The 22968-nt window shown below is 41.7% G+C and overlaps 1 protein-coding gene across 1 annotated transcript in view; it reads left to right on the forward strand.

Moving 5' to 3' along the window:
- The first annotated feature begins 1668 nt into the window (after positions 1-1668).
- LOC109937920 (multiple PDZ domain protein-like) overlaps positions 1669-22968 on the forward strand; it is a 75265-nt gene continuing 53965 nt past the window's right edge. The window contains exons 1-3 of the mRNA XM_048602090.1: positions 1669-1869; positions 10707-10799; positions 17833-17925. Of these exons, the coding sequence (XP_048458047.1) occupies positions 1669-1869; positions 10707-10799; positions 17833-17925 (387 nt within the window). The remainder of the gene's footprint in view (positions 1870-10706; positions 10800-17832; positions 17926-22968) is intronic.

Consider the following 22968-nt stretch of genomic DNA (forward strand, 5'->3'; position numbering starts at 1 on the left):
TAATTCCAAGTCAGGATGGTGTGTGGCTTGGAGGGGATCTTGCAGGTGGTGGAGTTCCCATGCATTTATTACCCTTATCCTCATGGTGGAAGAGGTCCCAGTTTAGGAAGGTGCTGTTGAAGGAGGCTAGTTGATTTGAGTTGCAACATTTAAATGCAGTACATGGTGCTGCCTTTGTGCATCAGTGCTGGAGGGATTGGATGTTTTAAATGGTAGGAGGTGTAGTGATTGTAATGAGATTGTCCAGGTCGATCTCATAGAACATGAATTCCCTGGTTGGTACTGTTAATCAGCCCCGTCAGAGATCCCTGGCTGACAGATGAAAACGGGAGTGTTAGAGGTTCTGTTCACTCTGTGAGCTGGCTCTGAGGGAGCTGGATCAGTGTCAAGGACTTTCGATCTATAAAAGGGTGACTTGGTGACAGGATACCAGTCTCTGTGGAGCTATTTCAGTGACAACGAAAGAAAAGCACGCTCTTGAAGAAATTCACTTTCAACAGTTGTTTTTGTAAGCTTTTCTGGCATCATGCTGTTATTTGGGAAGCTTGAATGACAGAATCTTAGAATCCCTACAATACGGAGACAGGCCATTTGCCCATGAAATCCACACCGATCTTCCGAAGAGCATCCCACCCAGACCCACCTCTCTACCCTACCCCTGTAACCCTGCACTTCCCATGACTACTCTACTTGGCCTGCACATTGCTGAACACTATGGGCAATTTAGCATGGCCAATCCACAAAAGCTACACATCTTTTGACTCATTTGATCCTACCTTTAAAAGCTGGTCCCAGCATGTGGAAAGGTAGCGTTATTTTTTCCAGGCAAATGACATTGGGTCAGAAGAAAATCAATGAGTAATTCTCCTGACAGCTTGTGGACTGGCAGCTTTTTCCGTTATTAGGAGCCTTACTTTCTCTGAGGCACCAGATACTAAAACCTTTCAAGAGTTGATGGATTTATTTAAGAAATATTACAACCCCAAGCCACCTCTAATTCTGAGAAGCTATTGTTTTTACTCGGCAATTCAAGAGCCAGGGAAATCCGTATTGGGATTTTTGACAAGATTAAGACGACTGGCAGAGGCATGTGGCTTTAATTTAACCCTTCATGAGATTCTGAGAGACTGTCTGGTATATGGGATTTATGACGTGACCATGCAAAAGCGCCGACTAGCTGAAGTCCAACTGGACTTCAAACAGGCACTACAACTGGCTTTATCATTGGAAAATGTGACCAGTCGAGCTTATGAGTTGCATGGTGTTCTGATGGAAGCGGACACCATCGCCAGTCTGACCGAGCTTAGGAAACAACACTTGAGTGAAGGCAATTGCATAGCCTCACTCAGGACATACCCTGAACAGAGGGACTCTAGGTCAGCCCACAGCAAAACCCCAAAACAAAGCCAAGCATTGGCCAAACGGCTAAAATTTTCTTCAGGATCCGGGCCAGCAAGCCACGGTAATTGCTGCCAGTATGCAGACTTGAGACAATAAAAGAGTACCACTAGACCTAAATTGAGTAAGAGAACGCATAGGCCAGTATCCCAAAGAGTGCACATCCTCAAAAGTCCACATACCTCCAGTTTGGAGCAGTTAAATTACTGAGCAACATTCAAATTAGAACCAATCAAAATAAACGTCTGATTAAATGGTCACCTGGTTCGAATGGATGTTGATACCGGTGCGGCTGTTTCAGTGATTGCAGAAGTAGTCTTTAACAAAACTCGCTCTGGATTCCAACCCTTCAGTTTGAGCAAGACCTTGGCTAGACTGAGAAACTATACCAAGGAACACCTACAGATTAAGGGTATAACTTCTATTCCGGTCTTGTATGAGAAGCAGCTGGTTCAGTTACTGCTGATTATAGTAAACAGGCTCGGGCCCAAGCCGGATGGGGTGAAATTGGTTGAGAAAGATTCAACTACATTCACTCAACATTTTTTGATTAGAAAATGGTTTCCTGAATGAAGTCCTAATTAAATACCGAGAAGTCTTTCAGGAAAGTCCAGGGACTATCAAAGGAACCAAAGTCACCTTGCATGTTGACCAGGAAGCAAATTCATGATTTTGCAAGGCCCATCCAGTGCCATTTGCCTTAGGCAAAAGTAGAGGCAAAAATCAGAAGGCTGGAAAGCGAAGGAATCATCAAACCAGTCCAGTTTATGAATGAGCAACACCGGTCATACCAATTGTGAAGCCTGATGGGTTGGTTCGCCTTTGTGGGGACTTTAAACAAATGGCAAACCGTTTTTTGCAGCTGGATAAAAACCCAAACCCTCACATAGAGGAATTATATGCAAAGTTGGCAGGGGGGCTGTCCTTCACGAAGCTGGTCATGAGCCATGTGTACTTACAATTGGGTTTAGATGAGGATTCCCAGAGGTGTGCTGCAATTAATACCCATAAGGGGTTGTACCAATATATGATACTGCCATTTGGGTTATGATCAGCCTGTGCAAATTTTGAGCAGATGATGTAGAACATTTTACAAGGTCTCCCCAAGGTTGCCATTAATCTAGATGAAGTGCTAATAAGAGGGAAGACCAATAAAGACCACTTAGAGAACTTGGACATAGTCCTTAGGTGTTTCTCCCAAGAAGGTGTATGCCTTAGAAGGGAAAAATGTATGTTTGAGACTCCCCAAGTGACCTCTTGGGCAACAGAATCGACAAGACCAGGTTACATCTGTTGGAAGATAAATGTCCCAGTTTCTATTTGATTATAGAACCACCCCTCATTATAGCTCCAACAGAATTGCTAATGGGGGAGAAGAGTCTGCACCAGTTTAAATCTATCTTCCTGGACCTTGGAGGGGTGGAGAGTAGGGGGTGTTGATGATGGAGGATGGAGGATGAGATGGCATCAGGAATGCCAATGCTGCACACAAGACTCCACTAAGCGAGAAAGACAGGTTACTTCAGGGGATAAAGTTTTGTGTAGGAACAATGGGAATGTTAAGAGACATGGTTAATGGGAGGTCAGGTACAGGGATGTATAAAGTTTGGATAGGTGCAACAGTCCTGCCCAAGCAGGTGGACCATATGAAAACTGCAAACTCACAGGGCAGGAGAAAAATGTGCCTGGCTCCTCTGAACCGTCGGACAGATTCTCCCTCTCAGTCAAACATTGAAGAAATCTTGGAATCTGAGATGGATGCAGCCTAAAGAAGAGAATGAATTTTTTCCTGAGATGCTCTGGGCACAAAACGCCTGTTACTGTGCATTACATGCTACCTGTATGCAAGGCAGAGTCCGAAAACCTGACCTGGTGCAAAAATGCCCCAGGAGGAGCTCCGAGAGAGAGAACTCTGATGGGAAGGGATGTAGTGATTGTAACGAGGTCAGCCAGGTGGACCTGATAGAATATGAGTTCCCTGATTGGGGCTGTTAATCTGGTCCAATTCTGGGAGCCTTGTTTGATAGATAAAAACAGGAGCATCAGACATCGTTATCCTCTGAGCTGGCTCTGAGGGAGCTGGATCGGTGTTACAGACTTTCCACATGTAAATAAAGGGTGACCTGGTGACGGAATACCAGCCTCGGAGGAGTTATTTCAGGAGGGATTCTAATCAATTGGCTGCTTTGCCCCAGGTAGTGTTGAGTTGCTTGATTTTTATTCAAGTTGCACTCATCCAGGCAAATTGATAGTATTCCATAACATACCTGACTTGCGCATTGTAGACGGTGAACACAGGTATCATAAGGTGAGTTGCTTACCACAGAAGTCCCCACTTCTTACCTGTTTTTTTTTAATCCACAGTGTTTACTTGGCTGACTCAGTTCAGTTTCTAGTCAATGATAACCCCCAGGTTAATGATAAGCAGAGAATTCAGTGATAGTGATGTCATTTGACTGTCAAGGGAATATTATTAAATTTTCTCTCTCATTTGGGTAAAATTTATTGTTTGGCACTTGTGTGGCACGAACATTATTTGCTACTTTTCGTCCCAAGACTGAAAGTTGTACGCATATAGATATTCAGTGGTTCTGTATCTGCAGACTCAATGAATATTGTACAATCATCAAAAACGTCCCCACTTCAGATCGCATGATGGAAGGAATATCAGTGATGAAGTAGCTGAAGATGGCTGGGCCTAAGACACTTCTAATTTATGCCTTGAAGATGGTGGGCAGGCTTTGTGGTATCAAGCGGTATTATTGCATTTTGCTAAAATGATCAAGGGCAGGACTTAGACAATTAAAAGTAGGGCTTTGGGTAGTGTTGTAGAACAGAGAGATGTAGGGGTTCAGGTACATAATTCTTTGAAGTTTGCATCACATGCAGACAGGGTGGTTGAGAAGGTATTTAGCACGCTTGCCTTTGAATATAGGAGTTGGGATATCATGTTGATCTTGTACAGGATGTTGGTGAGGCTTCTCCTGAAGTACTGTGTCCAGTTCTGGTCATCCTGTTACAGCAAGGATATTATTAAGCTGGAGAGGGTTCAGAAAAGATTTACCAGGATGTTGCCAGGAATGGAAGGTTTGAGTTATGAGGAGAAGCTGGATAGGCTGGGACTTTTTCACTGAAATGTAGGAGGTTGAGGGGTAATGTTTATAAAATCATGAGGGTATAGATAAGGTGAATGGCAGGTGTCTTTTCCCTTGGGTGGGGGATTTCAAGACTAGGGGACATATTTTTAAAGCGAGAGGAGAAGGAATTAAAAAAGATATGAGGGGCAAAGTTTTTACACGGAGAATGGTTCATGTATAAAATGAACTTCCAGCAGAAGTGGTGGATGTGGGTACATTTACAATGTTTAAAAGACATTTAGATGAGTACATGAATAAGAAATATTTGGAGGGATGTGCACCAAGCGCAGGCAGATGGACCCAGTTTAGTTCGGGATTATGGTCAGCATGGATTAGTTGGATTGAAGGTCTGTTTCCTTGCTGTATGACTCTGAGGTGAGTTATTCACTGCAATCGTCCCAGTGTCTGACTTGCTGTTGTAGCCAAAGTATTTATATGGCTGGTGCAGTTAAGTTTGTGGTGAACAGTAGGCTCCATGGGACCACAAGATAACATTCATCCTAGCAAGCCTACTCCACCATTTAATCAAATACTGCAGTGTGTTTTACCCATACTATCCCCCTAACCGTTTATGACATTGGTAATCAAAAAGCTCCCAATCCCTCCATTAAACATACTCAAAGATGAAGCTTCCACAGCCCTCAAAATACAGAATTCCAATGATTTATAACCCTCTGAGTAAAAGAATTTTTCATCTTGGTCCTAAGTGGTATCCCCCTTATTTTTAAATTCTTCTCCCCGATTCTAGACACCCCAACCAGAGGAAATGCCTTTTGTGCATCTACTCTATCTATGCCTTTCTGTATTTTGTAGGTTTCAATGAAATCATCTCTCATTCTTTGAAACCCTGAAGAATACAGGCCCAGTTTGACTTTTCTCTCTTCAAAGCACAGCTGTGAGGTACTCCCTTACCAGTAATGCAACTCCCCCACCCTTTTACATCCCCTTCTATCACTCCCGAAACATTTAAGTCCTGGGACATTCAGCTGCTAGTCCTGTCCCTCTTTCAGCCAAGTCTGCATAATCACAATAATATCTTCATTCCAGATACTAACCAAAGCTCTAAGTTCCCCAATCTTGCCTATTATACTTTGTGCATTGAAACACATTCATTCCAGACGACCTACATAAAAAGCAGGACAAATCCAACCAGGCCAATTACCATCCCATCAGTTTACTGTCAGTCATCAGTAAAGTGATGGAAGATATCATCAACAGTGCTATCAAGCATTACCTGCTCAGCAATAACCTGCTCAGTGACGCCCGGTTTGGGTTCTGCCAGGGCCACTTAGCTCCTGATCTCATTAGCTTTGGTTCAAAATGTGGACAAAAAAGCTGAATTCCAGAGGTGTGGTGAGAGTGTCAGCCCTTGACATCAAGGATGTATTCAATAGAGTGTGGCTTCAAGGAGCCCTCGCAAAACTGGAATCATTGGGTATTATTGTGGTTAGAGTCATATCTGACATGTAGGAAAATGGTCATGGTTGTTGGAGGTCAGTCATCTCTGCAGGAGTTCCTCAGGGTAGTTTCTAGGCCCAACCATCTTTAGCTGCTTCATCAATGACTTTCCCTCCATCATAAGGTCAGAATTGGGGATGTTCACCGATGATTGCACAATGTTCAGCACCATTTGTGACTCCTCAGACACTGAAGCAGTCCGTGTCCAAATGCAACAAGATCTGGACAATATCCAGGCTTGCGCTGACAAGTGGCAAGTGACATCCATGCTACACAAATGCCAGGTTATGACCATCACCAATAAGAGGCGATCTAACCACCACCCATTGGCATTCAACAGTGTTATTATCACTGAATTCCCCACTATCAACATCCTGGGAGTTACTATTGATCAGAACGTCAGCTGAACTCACCACATAAATAGAGTGCCTACAAGAGCAGGTCAGAGGCTAGGAATACTGTGGCAAGTAATTCACCTCCTGACTCCCCAAAGCCTGTCCATCATCTACAAGGCACAAGTCAGGCACGTGAAGGAATACTCCCCACTTGCCTGGATAAGCGCAGCCCCAACAACACTCAAGAAGCTGGACAGTATCCAGGACAAAGCAGCCAGCTTGATTGGCATTGCATCTACAAGCATCCATTCCCTCTACCATCGACACTCAATAGCAGCAGTGTGTACTATCTACAAGATGCACTGCAGAAATTCACCAAAGATCCTCAGACAGCACCTTCCAAACCCACGACCACATCCATCTAGAAGGATATGGGCAGCAGACGTATGGGAACACCACCACCTTCGAGATCCCTCCAAGCCACTCACCATCCTGACTTGGAAATATATCGCTGCTCCTTCACTGTCGCTGGATCCAAACCCTGGAATTCCCTCCGTAATGGCATTGTGGATCAACCTACAGCAGGTGGATTGCAGAAGGCAATTCACCACCACTTTCTCAAGGGCATCAGGTGATAAATGCTGACCTATCAGCAACACCCACATCCCACAAAATGAATAAAGAAAGAACCTTCCCTCTCTTTCCAGCAGTGTTTCTCTGCTTGTTCTTGTACTTGGTCATGTTTGCTTGTTTTCTACCTCTCTCTCAATTTCTGAATCTACTGCCCTACTCATCTGGTTCCCATCCCCTGCCACACTGGTTTAAACCCTCCCTAACCACTCTACCAAGTACCTCCTGAAGGACATCAATCCCGTTCCTACCAAGATGTAACCCGTCCAGTTTGTATGCGTCCCACTTCCCCCAGAACCAGCCCCAATGCCCCACAACTCCAAAACCCATGCCCTCACATCATCTTTTCAGCCATGTGTTCATCCTATATATCCTGCTGTTTCTACTCTTACTAGCTCATGGGACTGGTAGTAATCTACCTTTGAGGTCCTAAATTTCAACTTTCTTCCTAGTTCTTTATATTCTGCATTTTGTACCTAATCCCTTTTGTTCCTTTTGTCGTTAGCACCAACGGGTACCACAACCACTGGCCATTCGCCCTTCCCTCCAGAATGTCTTAGTTTCATTTTTGTTACTTTCTCAATATACCCTTGGAATGTTTGCTGGCTCTTCAAAAAGTTTAAATTCCAAAGCTGTAGTCTCGTATCCATGGCAGAACTTGTCTCAAGTCTATGTATATTTTAAAGTGGATTTAGGTTGTTGCAATGTTTCCCAATAAAGTGGGATTATATGCCATCTGTGAAACTATGGTTCCTTTGCAAGCTATTACTTTGGAAGTGGTGTTGCTAAATGCAGAAAGATAAAGCAGTGCAAGGTGCCTTTCTAAATTCTTCTGGTTTTGTGCCTGAACTGATGCAATTCTTGGGAATGAAAAGTGCAATGCAAGTTTTATCAATAGAGAATCGGGTTGCAAAAGCAAGGGGGCTATATTGAATCCTTATGAAACTTCATTCAGGCTTCACTGGGAATATTATATTCAATTCTGGGTACTTTGTGTTAGGAAGAACATTGAGGCCTTAAAGAGAGGTCAGAAAAGATTTGCTTGTGTATTGCTGAAAAAAAGCAAGGTTTTCATCTTGTATTCAGAATGTTGATTTTCCCTTGAATTGTTTTTTTTTTATTAGAATTGTCCTGAGGGCTGCAAAATGAAAAAAACATTGATTGTTTCAGAGATAGCAGGAACTGCAGATGCTGGAGAATCTGAGATAACAAGGTGTAGAGCTGGATGAACACAGCAGGCCAAGCAGCATCAGAGGAGCAGGAAGGCTGACGTTTCGGGCCAAGACCCTTCTTCAGAAATGGGGGAGGGGAAGGGGGTTCTGAAATAAATAGGGAGAGAGGAGGAGGCGGATAGAAGATGGATAGAGGAGAAGAGTGGTGGAGAGGAGACAGACAGGTCAAAGAGGCGGGGATGGAGCCAGTAGAGGTGAGTGTAGGTGGGGAGGTAAGGAGGGGATAGGTCAGTCCAGGGAGGACGGACAGGTCAAGGGGGCGGGATGAGGTTAGTAGGTAGGAGATGGGTGTGGGGCTTGGGGTGGGAGGAGTGGATAGGTGGGAGGAAGATCAGGTTAGGGAGGCAGGGACGAGCTGGGCTGGTTTTGGGATGCGGTAGCGGGAGGGGAGATTTTGAAGCTTGTGAAGTCCACATTGATACCATTGGGCTGCAGGGTTCCCAAGCGGAATATGAGTTGCTGTTCCTGCAACCTTCGGGTAACATCGTTGTGGCACGGCAGGAGGCCGAGGATGGACATGTCGTCTGAGGAATGGGAGTGGGAGTTGAAATGGTTCGCGACTGGGAGGTGCAGTTGTTTAGTGCGAACCGAGTGTAGGTGTTCTGCAAAGTGGTCCCCAAGCCTTGGGGAGGGGTTGGTTTTCGACACAGGTTCATACCAAAGGCTACACTACCCATTATAAATCTGTGATGTGAATACCTGCTGAGAATTAGAGGTTAAGTTTAATTAATATAGCAAAGCCTGATTAAGAAACTTATGAAAAACTCTAATGTAAAGGCAAATCAAACAAGCCTAAATATGTGTTTATCTTACAAGGTCATAATCAGTAATGAAAAAGATCTTGAACAATTGAACACACGGTCTCTGGATTTCTGAAGGGACCCAAAGACTCTGGAGAAATGGTGACCAAATCTGTTAGCAGGATATATTATTCATATGGATTATAGAATCAAAGAGTTGTGTCGAACATGAAATAATTTATTTACATAAAATAAAACAAACACCTGCAGATGATGAAGATCTGAAACAAAAACAGAAAGTGGTGGACAAACTGAGCAGGTCTGCAGCATCTTTGGAGAGAAAACAGTTCATGTTTTCATCCAGTGACCTTTCTTCAGAACAGTGACTTTGAATCAGTTTCATACAAGTGAGTGGCTTGCCAGGCCATTTCAAAGCGGTTTTAAGGGACGACAACATCTTACCTTGTGTAGTAGGCTTTTACATTGCAAGATATTGAAAATCTTTCAGAGATTCAAATACACTAAATCCACAGTTTCCCCTGTGAGGTCAGTCATTGGAGGAGGTAGTGCAGAGTTCCCAACTAAATGTGGGAGATGATATTTAGGCCCTTTTTTATTGTCCACCAGCGTTGGCACAGAAGTAATACATGTAGTTATTCTAAGAAACCCTAGAATATGACTTTGACAAGTTTTGTTGAACATTTTTTATGGAATTGTATACAAGTTCTCACGGAAAAGATGTCTTACATATCTACCATCTTTTATGACCACAGAAGTGTCAAAGCATTTTAGAGCCGATGAGTTCATTTTAACGGGTGGTCACTATTATAATGGAGAAAACTTGACAGCCAGTATGCTGAAGGCAAAGTCCCACAAGCAGCAATGTCTAATGACCGGTTAATTTGCCTTTGTGAAATTGAATCGTGAATAAATATTGGCCAAGATCTGGGATAACCCATTAACTCTTCTTTGAAATATGGGATCAATTTACCTGAGAGGGCAGGTAGCCCTGTGTTTGAATTCCTTTAGTACTGCAATGGGCAGGTGTTTTGACTTTTGACCTCAAGTTCTGAAGATGGTCTTGAGCTCACAACCTTCTTAATCAAAGGAGCCTGCGCTACAGACTGCATCTTATACAGGAAACTCATACACTGGGGTATTCATTCATCTTTTTTCTCAAGTGTATTAGCTCAAATCCAGACTGATGGAACTTCAGACGAATCTGTTTGATAGCTGCATGGATCCCAAGTCATTTAGATGGGGTTTGGGTGATCTAAACCCCATTCCTTGTGTACATGCAGCCCACAAAGCAAAATGCCTCTGATAGTGCTGCAACAGTGCAGCCTCTTCTACAGTTGGAGCAATGGTAATTTCAGAGCAAACTTTAGCCTGTGAGTGATCGGTGCTGACATTCGGTGACTGCAATGGAAGGTGTTATAAAGTTGCGATAGTCTTACCTGACCATAATACTGCTCTCTCATCATAGAGAGATCAACTAGTGGTGATTTAACCTGAGGGTCACCACGACCTCAGCTGGTGCAGGAATTGAACCATCACTCTGTATTGCAAACCAACTATTCAGCAAACTGAACTAACCCATTCCTCAACATTCACATCCATCACATGGATGAACACAGTGAATAAACAAGTAAAAACACTACTCCTTCATCATCCTCTCACTACAAAATATACAATTGTGCTTAATTGGTTTTCCAAAAATAATTGAGAATGTCTTTCTCTGAATAGTATTGCCGCAATAAGCCATAATGTATTTAGATTCTAGATACGACAGGATCCTCTCTGGAAGGCTCATCTCCTCTGCCGGATTTTTCAAGTTTCAAGAATGTACAGCATATATTATTAACTAAGGTAAGAAATATAGTTCAAATCAGTGATTTTTAAATTCCAGTTTTTCATCAATGCTCTTGTCCAAATATCCTTGTTAGTATAAATACAAAAAATGGAGGAATGTGCTTAAGTTAATGACCCAATGCAATTTCATCACAATTGGATGAGTTCTTACGTTCTGCAATTTATTTTATCTCACTCATTTCAGACTGGATATCAACTCTGTCTATAAAGTGAAGAGACAGAAATTATGATAAATGATATGTAGAAATTTGCAATGTCTTTATTTATTTGTTCATTGAATGTGGATATCATTGGGTGGGCCAACATTTACTGCCCATCTCTAATTGCCTGTGAAAAAGTGGTGGTGCCCTGCCTTCTTAATCACTGCAGTCTATTTGGTATAGATAGTACCCCTAAAATGCACTGAGGGAGTTCCAAGATTTTGACTTGGTGATACTGAAGGAACTTGCACTTGATGGTGTTCAAATATATCTGCTGTTCTTTTCCTTCTTGATGGAAGTGGTTGTAATTTACAAGTTATTTAAGGAGCCTTGATGAATATCTGCCATGTGTCTTGTGGGGTACACACTGCTGCTACTGAGCATTGATGCTGTACGGATTGAACATTTGTGAATGTGGTACAAATCAAACAGGCTGCTTGGTACTCCGTGGTGTCAACCTTCTCAAGTGATATTGGAACTGCAGTCATCCAGGCAAGTGGGGAGTATTCCATTACACTTCTAAATTGTTGCAGAATGTTGCAGAATTTCTAATTGCTGACCTGCTGTTGTAGCTACAGGGTTTATATGGCTTGTCCATTTCAATTTCTGGTCAAGGTATTTCCCAGGCTGTTGATAGCGGGTATTCAGTGATTCAATGTCTTTTCATGTCGTGGACTGACGGTTTGATTATCTCTAGTCGGAGACGGCCGTTGACCAGGACTTGTGTGGATCGAATTGCCACTTGACAGACCAAACCTGGATGTTGTCCAAGATACTACTCCAGTATCTGAGGAGTCACCAGTGGTGCTGAACGTTGTGCAGTCATCCACTGTTCTGATTTGATGATGATGGGAAAGTCATTGATGAAGCAGCTGAAGATGGTTGGGTCTAAAACACGACCCTGAGGAACTCCTGCGGAGATGTCCTCAACTGAAATGAATGACCTCCAACATCTATTGCCATCTTCCTTTATGCCAGATATGACTCTAACCAGCGGAGAGTTCCCATCAACTCCAGTTTTGCTCGGGCTCTTTGATGCCACAGAGGGTAGTCACTCTGGCTTCACTTCTGGAACTCTGCTCTTTTATTCATGTTTGGACCAAGGCTGTAATGAGGTCAGGAGATGTGTGGCTTTGGTGAAATCTAAAGTGATTGCCTGTGAGTAGTTTGTAATTAAGCAAGTGCTGCTTGGTAGAAATGTTAATGACATCTTCCATCACTGTACTAATGATCAAGAGTAGAATGATGGGGTAGTAATTGACCAGGTTAGTTTTTGTGTGCAACACATACGTAGGCAATTTTCCACATTGTCAGATGCCATTCTTGTAGCTGTACTGGCACACCTTAGCTAGGAGCATGCTAGTTCTGGAGTACAGATGCTCAGTACTATTGCAAAAATGTTGTCGGAGCCCATACCCTTTGCAATATCTATTGCCTTCAGCCTGAAGTCCTGACATCAAATTCAGATTCTGAACAGTGGCATATATGATGTTGGGGATCTCCTCAATCAGCTGGCATGGTATTGCTGCTAAGCCACTCAATTTGATGCCGATTGAAATCCCCCATCCAGAATATTTTCTGTGTCCATCCCAGCCTTAATGCTTCTTCCAAATAGTGTTCAACATTCAGGAATACTGACTCATCAGTGGGGAATGTGGTAATCAGCAGAAGATTTCCGTGCCCATATTTGGCCTGATAGTATGAGACTTCATGGGGGCTAGAGTCAATGTAGATGACACCTAGGGGCAAAATCCACCTGACTATATGTCACTGTGCCGCACTCTCTGTAGGGTCTGTCTTGTGGGTGAGACACATACCTAGCAATGGTGAGTGTGTTGTCTGGGACGTAGTCATACTCCCAGGATCATACCTTATCGACAATGTCAGGCTGTTGCTTGACTTGTCTGTAAGACAGTTCTCCCAACTTGGGAACTAGCCCCCAGACATTGGTATGGAGGAATTTGCAAGATTGATAGGACTGAATTTGCTATTGTTGTTTTCAGTGCTTACATCCATGCCAAGTAGTCCGTCCAGTTTCATCCCTTTGAGCCATTTTGTTGTCTGTTGCAACTGAATCACTGATCTATTTCAGAGGGCAGTTAAGAGTCAGCCAGATTGATGTAGATCTGGAGTCACATACAGGGCAGATGAGATGAACGCAGTTTTCCTTCCCGAAATGTCATGACTGAACCGGATGGCAAATTTGGAAAAAAAACCCAATGGTTTCATGTTCACCATTAGATTTTTAATTCCAGATTTTAATAAATTCAAACTCCATCATCTGCCATTGTATGATTTGAACTGGGCCCCCAGGATATTACCTTGGTCTTTGCATAACTAGTCTAGCAATATTATGCCTCCCCATATAAATAATAGGAAGAAATGTGAATAGAGAGCTCAGATCTGAATTCCTAGAATCGAGTGAAGATAAATGGTTTGTTCATAAGGCATGGAACCAATCACGCCTGTTAATTGCTATTAAGTGTCCAAAGCTCAAGGTTACGAATGACCACTAAGACTTGGAATTTGAGGAGAGTTTAATGAGCACAACAGAATTATACTACACAATTTGTGGTATCCTTGTGCACTGAAACTAGAAAAAGTTAACTATAAACATAACTCTTCAACCTATTACTAATTAAAAACCTGTCTATTTCCTCCTTAAATTTGCTCAATATCCCACGTCCACCACACTCTGTGGTTGTGAATTTCTAAGCTAGCGACAATATGCCATAGTGACTCATGACACTGAGGGAAGTAATTTTACTTTATTTTTGTTTTAAATCTGCTGGAATGAGGCTGAAGCATTTTCAACATAAAATGCATGGTAGAATTCAAAATTTGATGTTGAAATTTTTTTTAGGATACGAATTCTTTAAAATCCTGTGGGAGGTTCTGGTTCTGAAGTCTGAATTAAACACCAGCTGTCAACTGGAACTTATGAGCCCTCATCAAGTCAGCCGTGTCAAATATTCCACTTTGTGTGAAAAGACTGTCAACTCAATGCAATTTGTTTTCTGTTTGCAGAGTTTCAGTTCATTTATTAGGTGCAGAAGTAATTGGGAAGTGGTTCTGACATGGGTGAAGTTTATACTCACATAGTTACAAAGAGGATTTACACTTCCATTTACAAATGGAAGACTGCAATTGGCATCCAGTTTCCAGGTCCACTTTTGTCATAATTATGCGTAGCTCCAGGTGCAGAGCTATTTGTGTGCAGGGAGAAAACTAGTGGTGCAAGTGAAAACTTATGGGTAAATTAAATTTAACCAGATGACAACATTAAAAGGAAGAAGTTTGAAAATGCTGAAAGCCTGTCTTCAATTCTAAAATGCATTTGAATCTGTTAGAAGGGTAGGCGATGGCCTAGTGGTATTATCGCTGGACTGTTAATCCAGCGACCCAGATAACGTTCTTGACACCCAGGTTTGAATCCTGCCACAGCAGATGGTGGAGTTTAAATTCAATAAATATCTGGAATTAAGAGCCTAATGATGACCATGAATCCATTGTTGATTGTTGGAAAAACCCATCTGATTCACTCATGTCCTTTAGGGAAGGAAACTGCAATCCTTACCTGGTCTGGCCTACATTTGACTCCAGGCCCACAGCAATGTGGTTGACTCTTAACTGCCCTCTGGGCAATTAGGGATGGGCAATAAATGCTGCCTAGCCAGTGATGCCCTCATCCCGTAGTGAATTAAAAAAAAGCATGTGCCAAGGTTGTAGGAGAAAAAAGTGTAGAGGTAACAGGAATAAAAAATTGGAAAGGAAACCGAATGTATACGTGTATCTGTAGGCAGGTACTGGAGCATCCTTATAACCAAGCCCTGTTTAGTGGGCATGAGTAATGAGATGTTCAAAGTGATTGGTTGTTGATATATGTGTCAGGTGGAGCCACATGAAATCAGCAATGAAAAGAACAGATTGCATGAACAGTAAATAACTTGGAAATGACCATCCATATTTAAGAGCTGGCAAAAAAAAATAAACCTAACTTGAATCTGCTGGCAGCAGAACACCTTTATGCAAACATTTGTTGTGAATGAGTGAAGAGGGCACTTTGTCAGAAACATAGCTCCATTATGGTCTGTTGACTCAATGTTATTACAATTATGCAGATTTTCCTGAGACTTACTCCTGTTTCATAGATGTGCTACAATTCGAGGAAAAACATCTTTTTATGAAGAACTTAAATTTCTCTGAGATTACTTCACATCAATCCACATCAGCACCCTGCTGTGAAAACTCTGCTTACATTTTGACAGCTGTGGAAAAATTTCCATTGCAGCAACTAAAACAACTTTCAATTTTGTAATACAAGCAGCATTTTCAATAAACAACTCTCAACCTTCGAAAAGAAAAAGTCAATTTGCCTTATCTTCAACGTAACAAGTTTCAGGATCTAGATCTACACCTTTTCTAAAAGCAAAATTAATCACTTCTTTTTTGGACCATCTGTGTGCTAAATTTCACTGAAATCCATACATTAGTTTTTGAAATATATCATTCACAGACAAACAGACTAACAAATAAAGGTGTAAACCTTAGCTCCATACACCTTCAGAGTTGGAGGTATATCAAATGTTTCAGAAAAATGCATGCCATCTTCCACGATATACTTTTAGATTTTGTTAAAGCATTTATTTATTTAAAATATAAATATATTTATAAATAATATATATTAAGAAGCCCATATATCATAAAATTTTAATATACAGTCAGCTTGTATAATAACAGAAGACCTGCAAGTGGGGTGATACATCAGAAAACACAACTTATAAATTTGTTGGTCGATCCAAAGAAAAGCTCCATTGCCATAGTAACTGACTGGCATTGCTAACCGTATGTAGCTGTTTGTCATCTGTCAAAAAGGACACCAACTGCTACTGATTCCCTTTCCTCTCAGTGCCACTCCTGTGCTAATCTCTGGTATTGCAGTTTCTGATTGTTAGACATAGTGTGAGTAGAGATACTCAAAGGAGAGCGTGGGCAGAGAACTGTTCCATTTGTCCTGATATGCACTGCCAGAACACTGACCTGGCCCCAGAAATCCTAACTGTCAGCCTAAAGTACTGATAACTATAATTTATATAACTAATGTGAAAAACAGTACAAGATAAGAATAATTATCACTGTATCATATCTACATTTTTCATCATTTTTAATTAGTCTTTAACAACATCATGTAATGTAATGCATTTATCAGTGTGACATTAAATAATAAATTGTAAATTAGCTTTTACTCCAATAAATGGTGGCGGTTTTGGATATTTAGAAATAAGTCTTTTCCTTCCCATGTCCCGAAAGCACTGGCTTGCACTCAAAAAAAATTTCATTTGCACTTATAGCCTGAAGGCATTTCATCCTTTAGCCATTCTTCATGTATAAGCTCAGAGTGCTGGCACATTTTTGAATTTTCGAAGAAAGGCATGGTTGCTGATCTCAGTCCTGTTTCCAACTCAGGTGTGTCCATGTTTACTCTTTGGCAGTAGACAAGAAATAAAATCATGGTTGGTTCTGCACCCCCATCTTGCCCACTGCACCAACTGAGTTCATGGACAGACAGAGCAATTGTAGTAATTCTATTGCTGTTAATACTGATATCAGCTAACAATATGAATTTATGACCAGGTGAGGAGGGGTGACAGGTGTTGTGATAAAGAACCATGTTCTTTTCAGCATGAAGCGACATCTGTATCAAATAAAAAATGTAGTTACTCAATCTCAATTGTATCAGTAAGAAACCAATTACAAGGTTTGAATGAAAGAAAGCTCAATTTTATTATTTGCTAATCTTGAGAAAAATAACAAAGATGTGTGTTAAGCATACATACACACATTTCCAAAATTAAAGGGGTAGTGCATTTTATGAAAGGAAAATGGAAGCGATTACAGTTTTAGGTCCTCTGGGTGTTCTTTGAGTTGTGATATTTTAACCTGACACCACAGTTGTTTAAGTATTGTCTTGTATCTTCAGCAGTAGGAAATGATTTTGTTGCCCTTTGAGTTTTTGGTGTTTTGATGTTTCTTTTTAATCAGCTCTGTCATTGGGCTCTTCTTCTTGAAAGGCAATGAGAGAGGGCTTGCTCGAATTTGACCCAGTCATAAAACCATCACTTCCTTTCTGCCTGAATAATGCTCCCTGAAATACAGTATAGTCCAATGTCTGAGTTCCTTATTCCCAAGCTTGGTAATTGTAGACAATTTTTCTCCCTGTAAAATAAAGTAGAAGGCAATTTATAGGCAATTTAGCATGGTCAATCCACCTAACCTGCACATCTTTGGACTGTGAGAAGAAACGGGATCATCTGAAGGAAACCCATGCAAACACAAGGAAAATGTGCAAACTGCACACAGACAGTCGCCCGAGGGTGGAATCGAACCCGGGTCCCTGGCGCTGTGGGGCAGCAGTGCTAACCACTGAGCCACCATGCCAAATTTTAAGGCAAATTTCCACTGGAAATCGACTGAGCCATTGAGCAGATCTGTCTTGTATTATTTGATAAATTAGTTATGATTCACTGCATTGCAAGGTGATGAATACTCAAAATACAGTGTGGAGCTGAAGGAACACAGCATGCCAGGCAGCATTAGAGGAGCAGGAGAGTCGACGTTTCAGGCCTAGACCCTTCATCTAGTGAGGGATCCTGATGAAGGGTCTTGGCCTGAAATGTCAACTCTCCTACTCCTCTGATGCTGCCTGACCTGCTGTGTTCCCCCAGTTCCGTACTGTATCAACTCTGACTCCAGCAACTGCAGTTCTTGCTATATCCAAACACTCAAAGAACCCCAGGTGTAAAATATTGATCTTTAAATTTAATTCATAGGATCAGTGTGGCCTTGGTCTAGCTATCAGTGAAGATAACACAAGTGAAGGAGTCATCATTAAAAGCCTTACTGACAATGGAGCAGCAATAAAGGTAAGAAATTGGTTTAAACAAATTTAGCATCTCAAGTACTTGCTGATTAGCAAGTTTGGAGATCTGGCATTGAATCTTAATATTATTCCAGATTTCCAGCATCATCTGTAATTTGCTTTTGGATTGTATAAACAGGTCTTTTTTAATGATGTTAAATATAACTTTCAATGTTAGCAAATTGCAACAGCATTGACTAGGATTTTTTTACAAGTTCCGCAGTAGCTAAAACTAATCTGCCACAGCTACATCATATGTAAGGCTACCACAGGTGGTCTCATACCATGCACCAAAATTCAATCCAAGGAAATGACTTCTGAGATATGCTATCCGATCTGTTCCAATGCTATAACTCAAAAACTTTGTACATTTAATGTAAATTCTATAGTATTATTTTCCTTCTTGCTGTCATTCTCCACACAATGTGACTGCAAAAGCAACCTGCATTTGTATATTACCTTTGACATGAAAATACACTCTTAGATGATGAGTGATGGAAAGTATGGTTGAAGCGACGTACTTAAATGGATTCCTGAAAGACGAGAGAGATAGAGAGTTTTATGGAGGAAATTTCATGGAACCTAGGCAGCTAAAGCCATGGTCAACCACTGTGAGGGCACAGGCGGGGAAGTTGTATGCAAAAGAAGCCAGAGTTAGAGGAATGGCATGTTTTTGTAGGTGTTATAGCACTGGAAAAGGTGAACTTGTCGATCATTTTAAATTTAGTTTAGGAGTCACTGCAGATCAGCACGTACAACAGTGATTGGTGAGGTTATGGTGGGTGCAGGATGGGAGACCAGCCAGATGTACCAGCCGGAAGTGAGAAAAGATATGGATAAGGATGTCAATGACAAATGTGGTAATATCAGGATTGATACTGATACTGATGTAGAACAGAGTTTAGGAAGGAAACATCGTGTTCCAAACTGTCCGGTTAATCTGCAACTCTGACCAGGATGTAGTTGAAATTTGACAGAAATTGCACAGAATTATGGCGGAATGTTGAGATGATGGCTTGGTATCATGCTGAACAAAACTCTGCCTCATCCAAGATTAGAGCCTGGATTTTCACGGAGATGTGGGAACATCTATGGCTTATCCAAAAGAACACTGGGAACCTGGTTCCAGATGTCTGTACCCCCAATTCTGTAAAAAAAAATCCTATTTTCGCAGATAGTGGAAACAGGGTGAGAACATGACTCACTAATGGGAAAAACTGACTTAATTGGGCCTTTTGAACTTATTTCTGACTTCAAACATAGCTCAGTTTTGCTGGAGTGACAGTCTAATCCCACATTGAGAGAGCTATGATTATTTTAGAATGATGTAAATGTTCATAAAGAACAAATAATGTCTGCAGGACTGTCAAGCTGTCAAACTATTCAAATGCCCTTCGGGATGAATGGAGGGGCAAGGATTGGCATGGAAAGTATGAAAGGCTACTGGGATGGGTGAGGCATGGATTGGCACAAGTTGGCACGACTGAGGCTTGGGAAACGGTTGGGTGTGAGAGTGAATGTGAAAGGTTATGGCTGGAGAACATAATATTTAACAAGATAGCTTGGACAAAGTCCCAGAAAATCAAAACGTGCCCTTATCTGCATGCCTCAAAACTCAGTCCCTGTAGCCATCTTAGACCTGCAAATTGAGGATGGTGGGACTGATGTAATATGCCTCAATATCTCATGGAATGACGATCCTGTCTTCGGGACTTTTTTTTTTATTTCTGAGGTCCATGCAGTGAGAAGGGAAGTTACCCAACTTAGAGCCACCAGCTAATGAGCCAAAAAACAGTCCTGCATATCAGACAAATAACAGGATGGTGCAGAGGCTGTAGAATCTCAGCACTAGGGGAATGATAAAGCAAACATAAAGAACATTGAAGGAAGAAAGCCAGACCCTGTTGACTATGCACTCTTCCCATGTTGAGGCCAGAGTAACCATGACTTGAGAACTCTTGCCCCTCATAGCTTCCCATCCTGATTTATAAGATCATACCCTTTGATTTTGATTGCCCCCTTTCTACTTTTCTCAGGACTCCACAGAGTGACCCTTGATAAGCTCCCTGACCATTAATGCCCAAATCCCAGGACTGACTGTAACACAACCCCTTGAAGGAATTGGCAAGACATTGCCATTGCGCTGTGGAATTCTTTACCGCAGAGGGTTTCAATGCTGGGCCATTGAGTATATTCAAGGATGAGTTAAATAGATTTTTAGTCAGTAAGGAATCAATGATTATGGGGAAAAGGCAGGAAGGTAGAATTGGGGATTATCAAATTAACCATGATCTATTGAATGGCAGAGCAGATTCACTGGCCTACTTCTGCTCTTATGTCTTATGGTCTTGTAGCACAGCTCAGCCCTCAGGCTGATATCTCCACAGCACCTCGACTGACTAATCTATGACTTGCAGACTGATTGCATTAGACCTGCTGGACTTAGAGCTCAATCCTGAACTGTACAGACACGGATCACAGACTCTGGTAGAACTGAGCACCTGATTGACTGTGGGCAATAACCTATGCTGTAATTGGACAAGCCCCATAACTAACTATGATAGTGTCCCCTGACACTCGCAGAGTACAGTGCCATACAGCAACATGTTGATCCTTGACTGTTCCATACTCCGAACTGTGAAAAATTGCCTGCTCCTTCCACTGTGCTGAAAAGTGTTGTAAGCCAGAGACGCTGACAGCTTGTAAGTCACCTCTGAAGAGCCAATGCTCTAAAATACAATGTAATACGGAAAGGCTAGCAGCTTCCATGTAACCGCAAAGTGAGTGTTAGGCAAGAAAGTGAGCTAACAGCCATAAGCATGCATCTACAGAGGTTCGTGAGTTGCGTTTGCATGCAAAGTGACCTGGCTGAAGCATACTAGCCATAAGTGTCCCAGAGTCCTGAAAGGCTGAAATGGTTTGAGAGTTGATTTGAAATCAGGCAGGCTGATATGGCAACGCTATTTGTGTGGGCAAAGATTTGAAGTGAATGGTGTCCATGAAACATGCAGGAAAGTGTGGTGAAGATTGAGTTGTCTGAAAGTGCTGAAAAGCAGCACTCTGACTTTCATTGAGATAGCAAGAACTGCAGATGCTTTTCTGAAGAAGGTCCCGATCCGAAACGTTAGTTTTCCTGTTCCTCTGATGCTGCCTGGCCTGCTGTGTTCCTCCAGCTCCACACTTTGTTAACTCTGACTTTCATGTCAGAAATTGGCACTGTCTCACTTTTCAGAGAATGAGAGGAGATTTGGGAGCTGTATTGAAATGAGGTGAGTTTAGCCAATAATGCAATGCAAATGCATGGAAAGAAAGTAATCACGGCTCATTAGCCGGATTGGGAGCTCATATTTAAATCCGAAGGGGTAAATCAAAAAAATATTTTCTCAACACGAGAATCTTATTTTTTCATTTTCATTGTGTTTTTTCAACTTTCTCACCATCGTTTAAGTCAAGAAAGGGAGCAGAAATTTCTGCATTGCATTTCTAAACTTTGTTCCTGACTTCCAGTGCCCCTTCAAGAGAAAACCCATTCCTCACATGTTCCCAGTCTATTCCCTCAAAGACTTCAATGTTTCAAAAAGATTAACTCTAATTCTTCTCATTTTTTTTCCTTTTTTAATTCATGGGATGAGGGTGTCACTGGCTAGGCAGCATTTATTGTCCATCCCTAATTGCCCAGAAGGCAGTTAAGAGTCAACCACATTGCTGTAGGTCTGGAGTTACATGTAGTCCAGACCAGGTAAAGATGGTAGTTTCCTTCCCTAAAGGACATTAGTGAACCAGATTTTTTTTTTTCCCAAAAATCAGCAATGGATTCATGGTCATCATTAGACTCTTAATTCTAGATATTTATTGAATTCAAATTCCACCATCTGCCAAGGAGGGATTCAAACCCAGGTCTCCAGAACAATATCTCGGTCTCTGGATTAACAAGCCAGCTAGGCCATCGCCTCCCCCTGTGATTATAATGTGTAAAGCCCCAACTTCTTCAAACTCTATTCATAAGCTAAGCTATTCATTCCATCATATTATGGTCACTCTTCCCCAAGGAATCTTATACAGCTAGATTTCCAATTATTCCTTTCTCACTTCACAATACCCAGAGTATTTCAGATGTGGTCTGACCAAGGCCCTGCGCAGCTGTTGTAAAATTTCCCTATTTCTGTATTTCATTCACCATGCAGTAAACACCACGATTCTATTTACATCCTGTCAGATGGAGAATTTTCTGATTCTTCCTAACCTCACTCAACTGTGAAGATAAAGTATTTCATATCCTCCCCTAGCTTTCCTGTCATTACTCCATGGAGCTACTGCTAACCAACACTGGTGTTGGCTAAGAAAGTTAAAAAGTAAAAGCTTTGTTAAACCTATGGCACCTCAGTGAATAGTAACATAGTGGAAATGTTAATGGATGAGTAACCTAGCAGCTGGAATAGACGCTGCAGGGACATGAGTTCCAAACCCAAGATAGCTGGTGAAATTTTAATTTTAATAATTGTTTTGGTTAAATAAATCTGGAATATAAATTTAGTCTCAGTAGTGATGGTCTTTAAACTATTGGATTGTTGTGGAAAACAAAACATGTGTTTCACTGATATCATTTAGGAAGTGGAATCTGCTTTCATACCTGATCTAACCTGGGCATAAGTTCAGAACTATAGTAATGTTGGTGATTATTAACTGCTCTTTTAAATGGCCTAGCAAGCTAACCAGTTGTGCCAACCTGCTGCAGAAACATTGAAAACTCTAATAGCTCAGGGACGCCGCTCAGCATCACCTTCTCAAGGTGAAGTTAACGATGGGTAATAAATATTTGCCTTGACAGTGTTGCCTGTATCCCAGGAACAAATAATTAAAGAAAAATACCACCTCCTTAAAAGATTTTAATACCAGATGGAATTGAGCCCTATCCTGTCTCCACTAAAACTGAAATATGGTGAATAACAAGGTGTAGAGCTGGATGAACACAGTAGGTCAGCAGCATCAGAGGAGCAGAAAAGCTGCCGTTTCGGGCCTAGACCCTTCTTCTGAAGAAGAGTCTAGG

The sequence above is a fragment of the Rhincodon typus genome, chromosome 10 (genome assembly GCF_021869965.1).
Source record: "Rhincodon typus isolate 14 chromosome 10, sRhiTyp1.1, whole genome shotgun sequence".
Lineage (NCBI taxonomy): Eukaryota > Metazoa > Chordata > Chondrichthyes > Orectolobiformes > Rhincodontidae > Rhincodon > Rhincodon typus.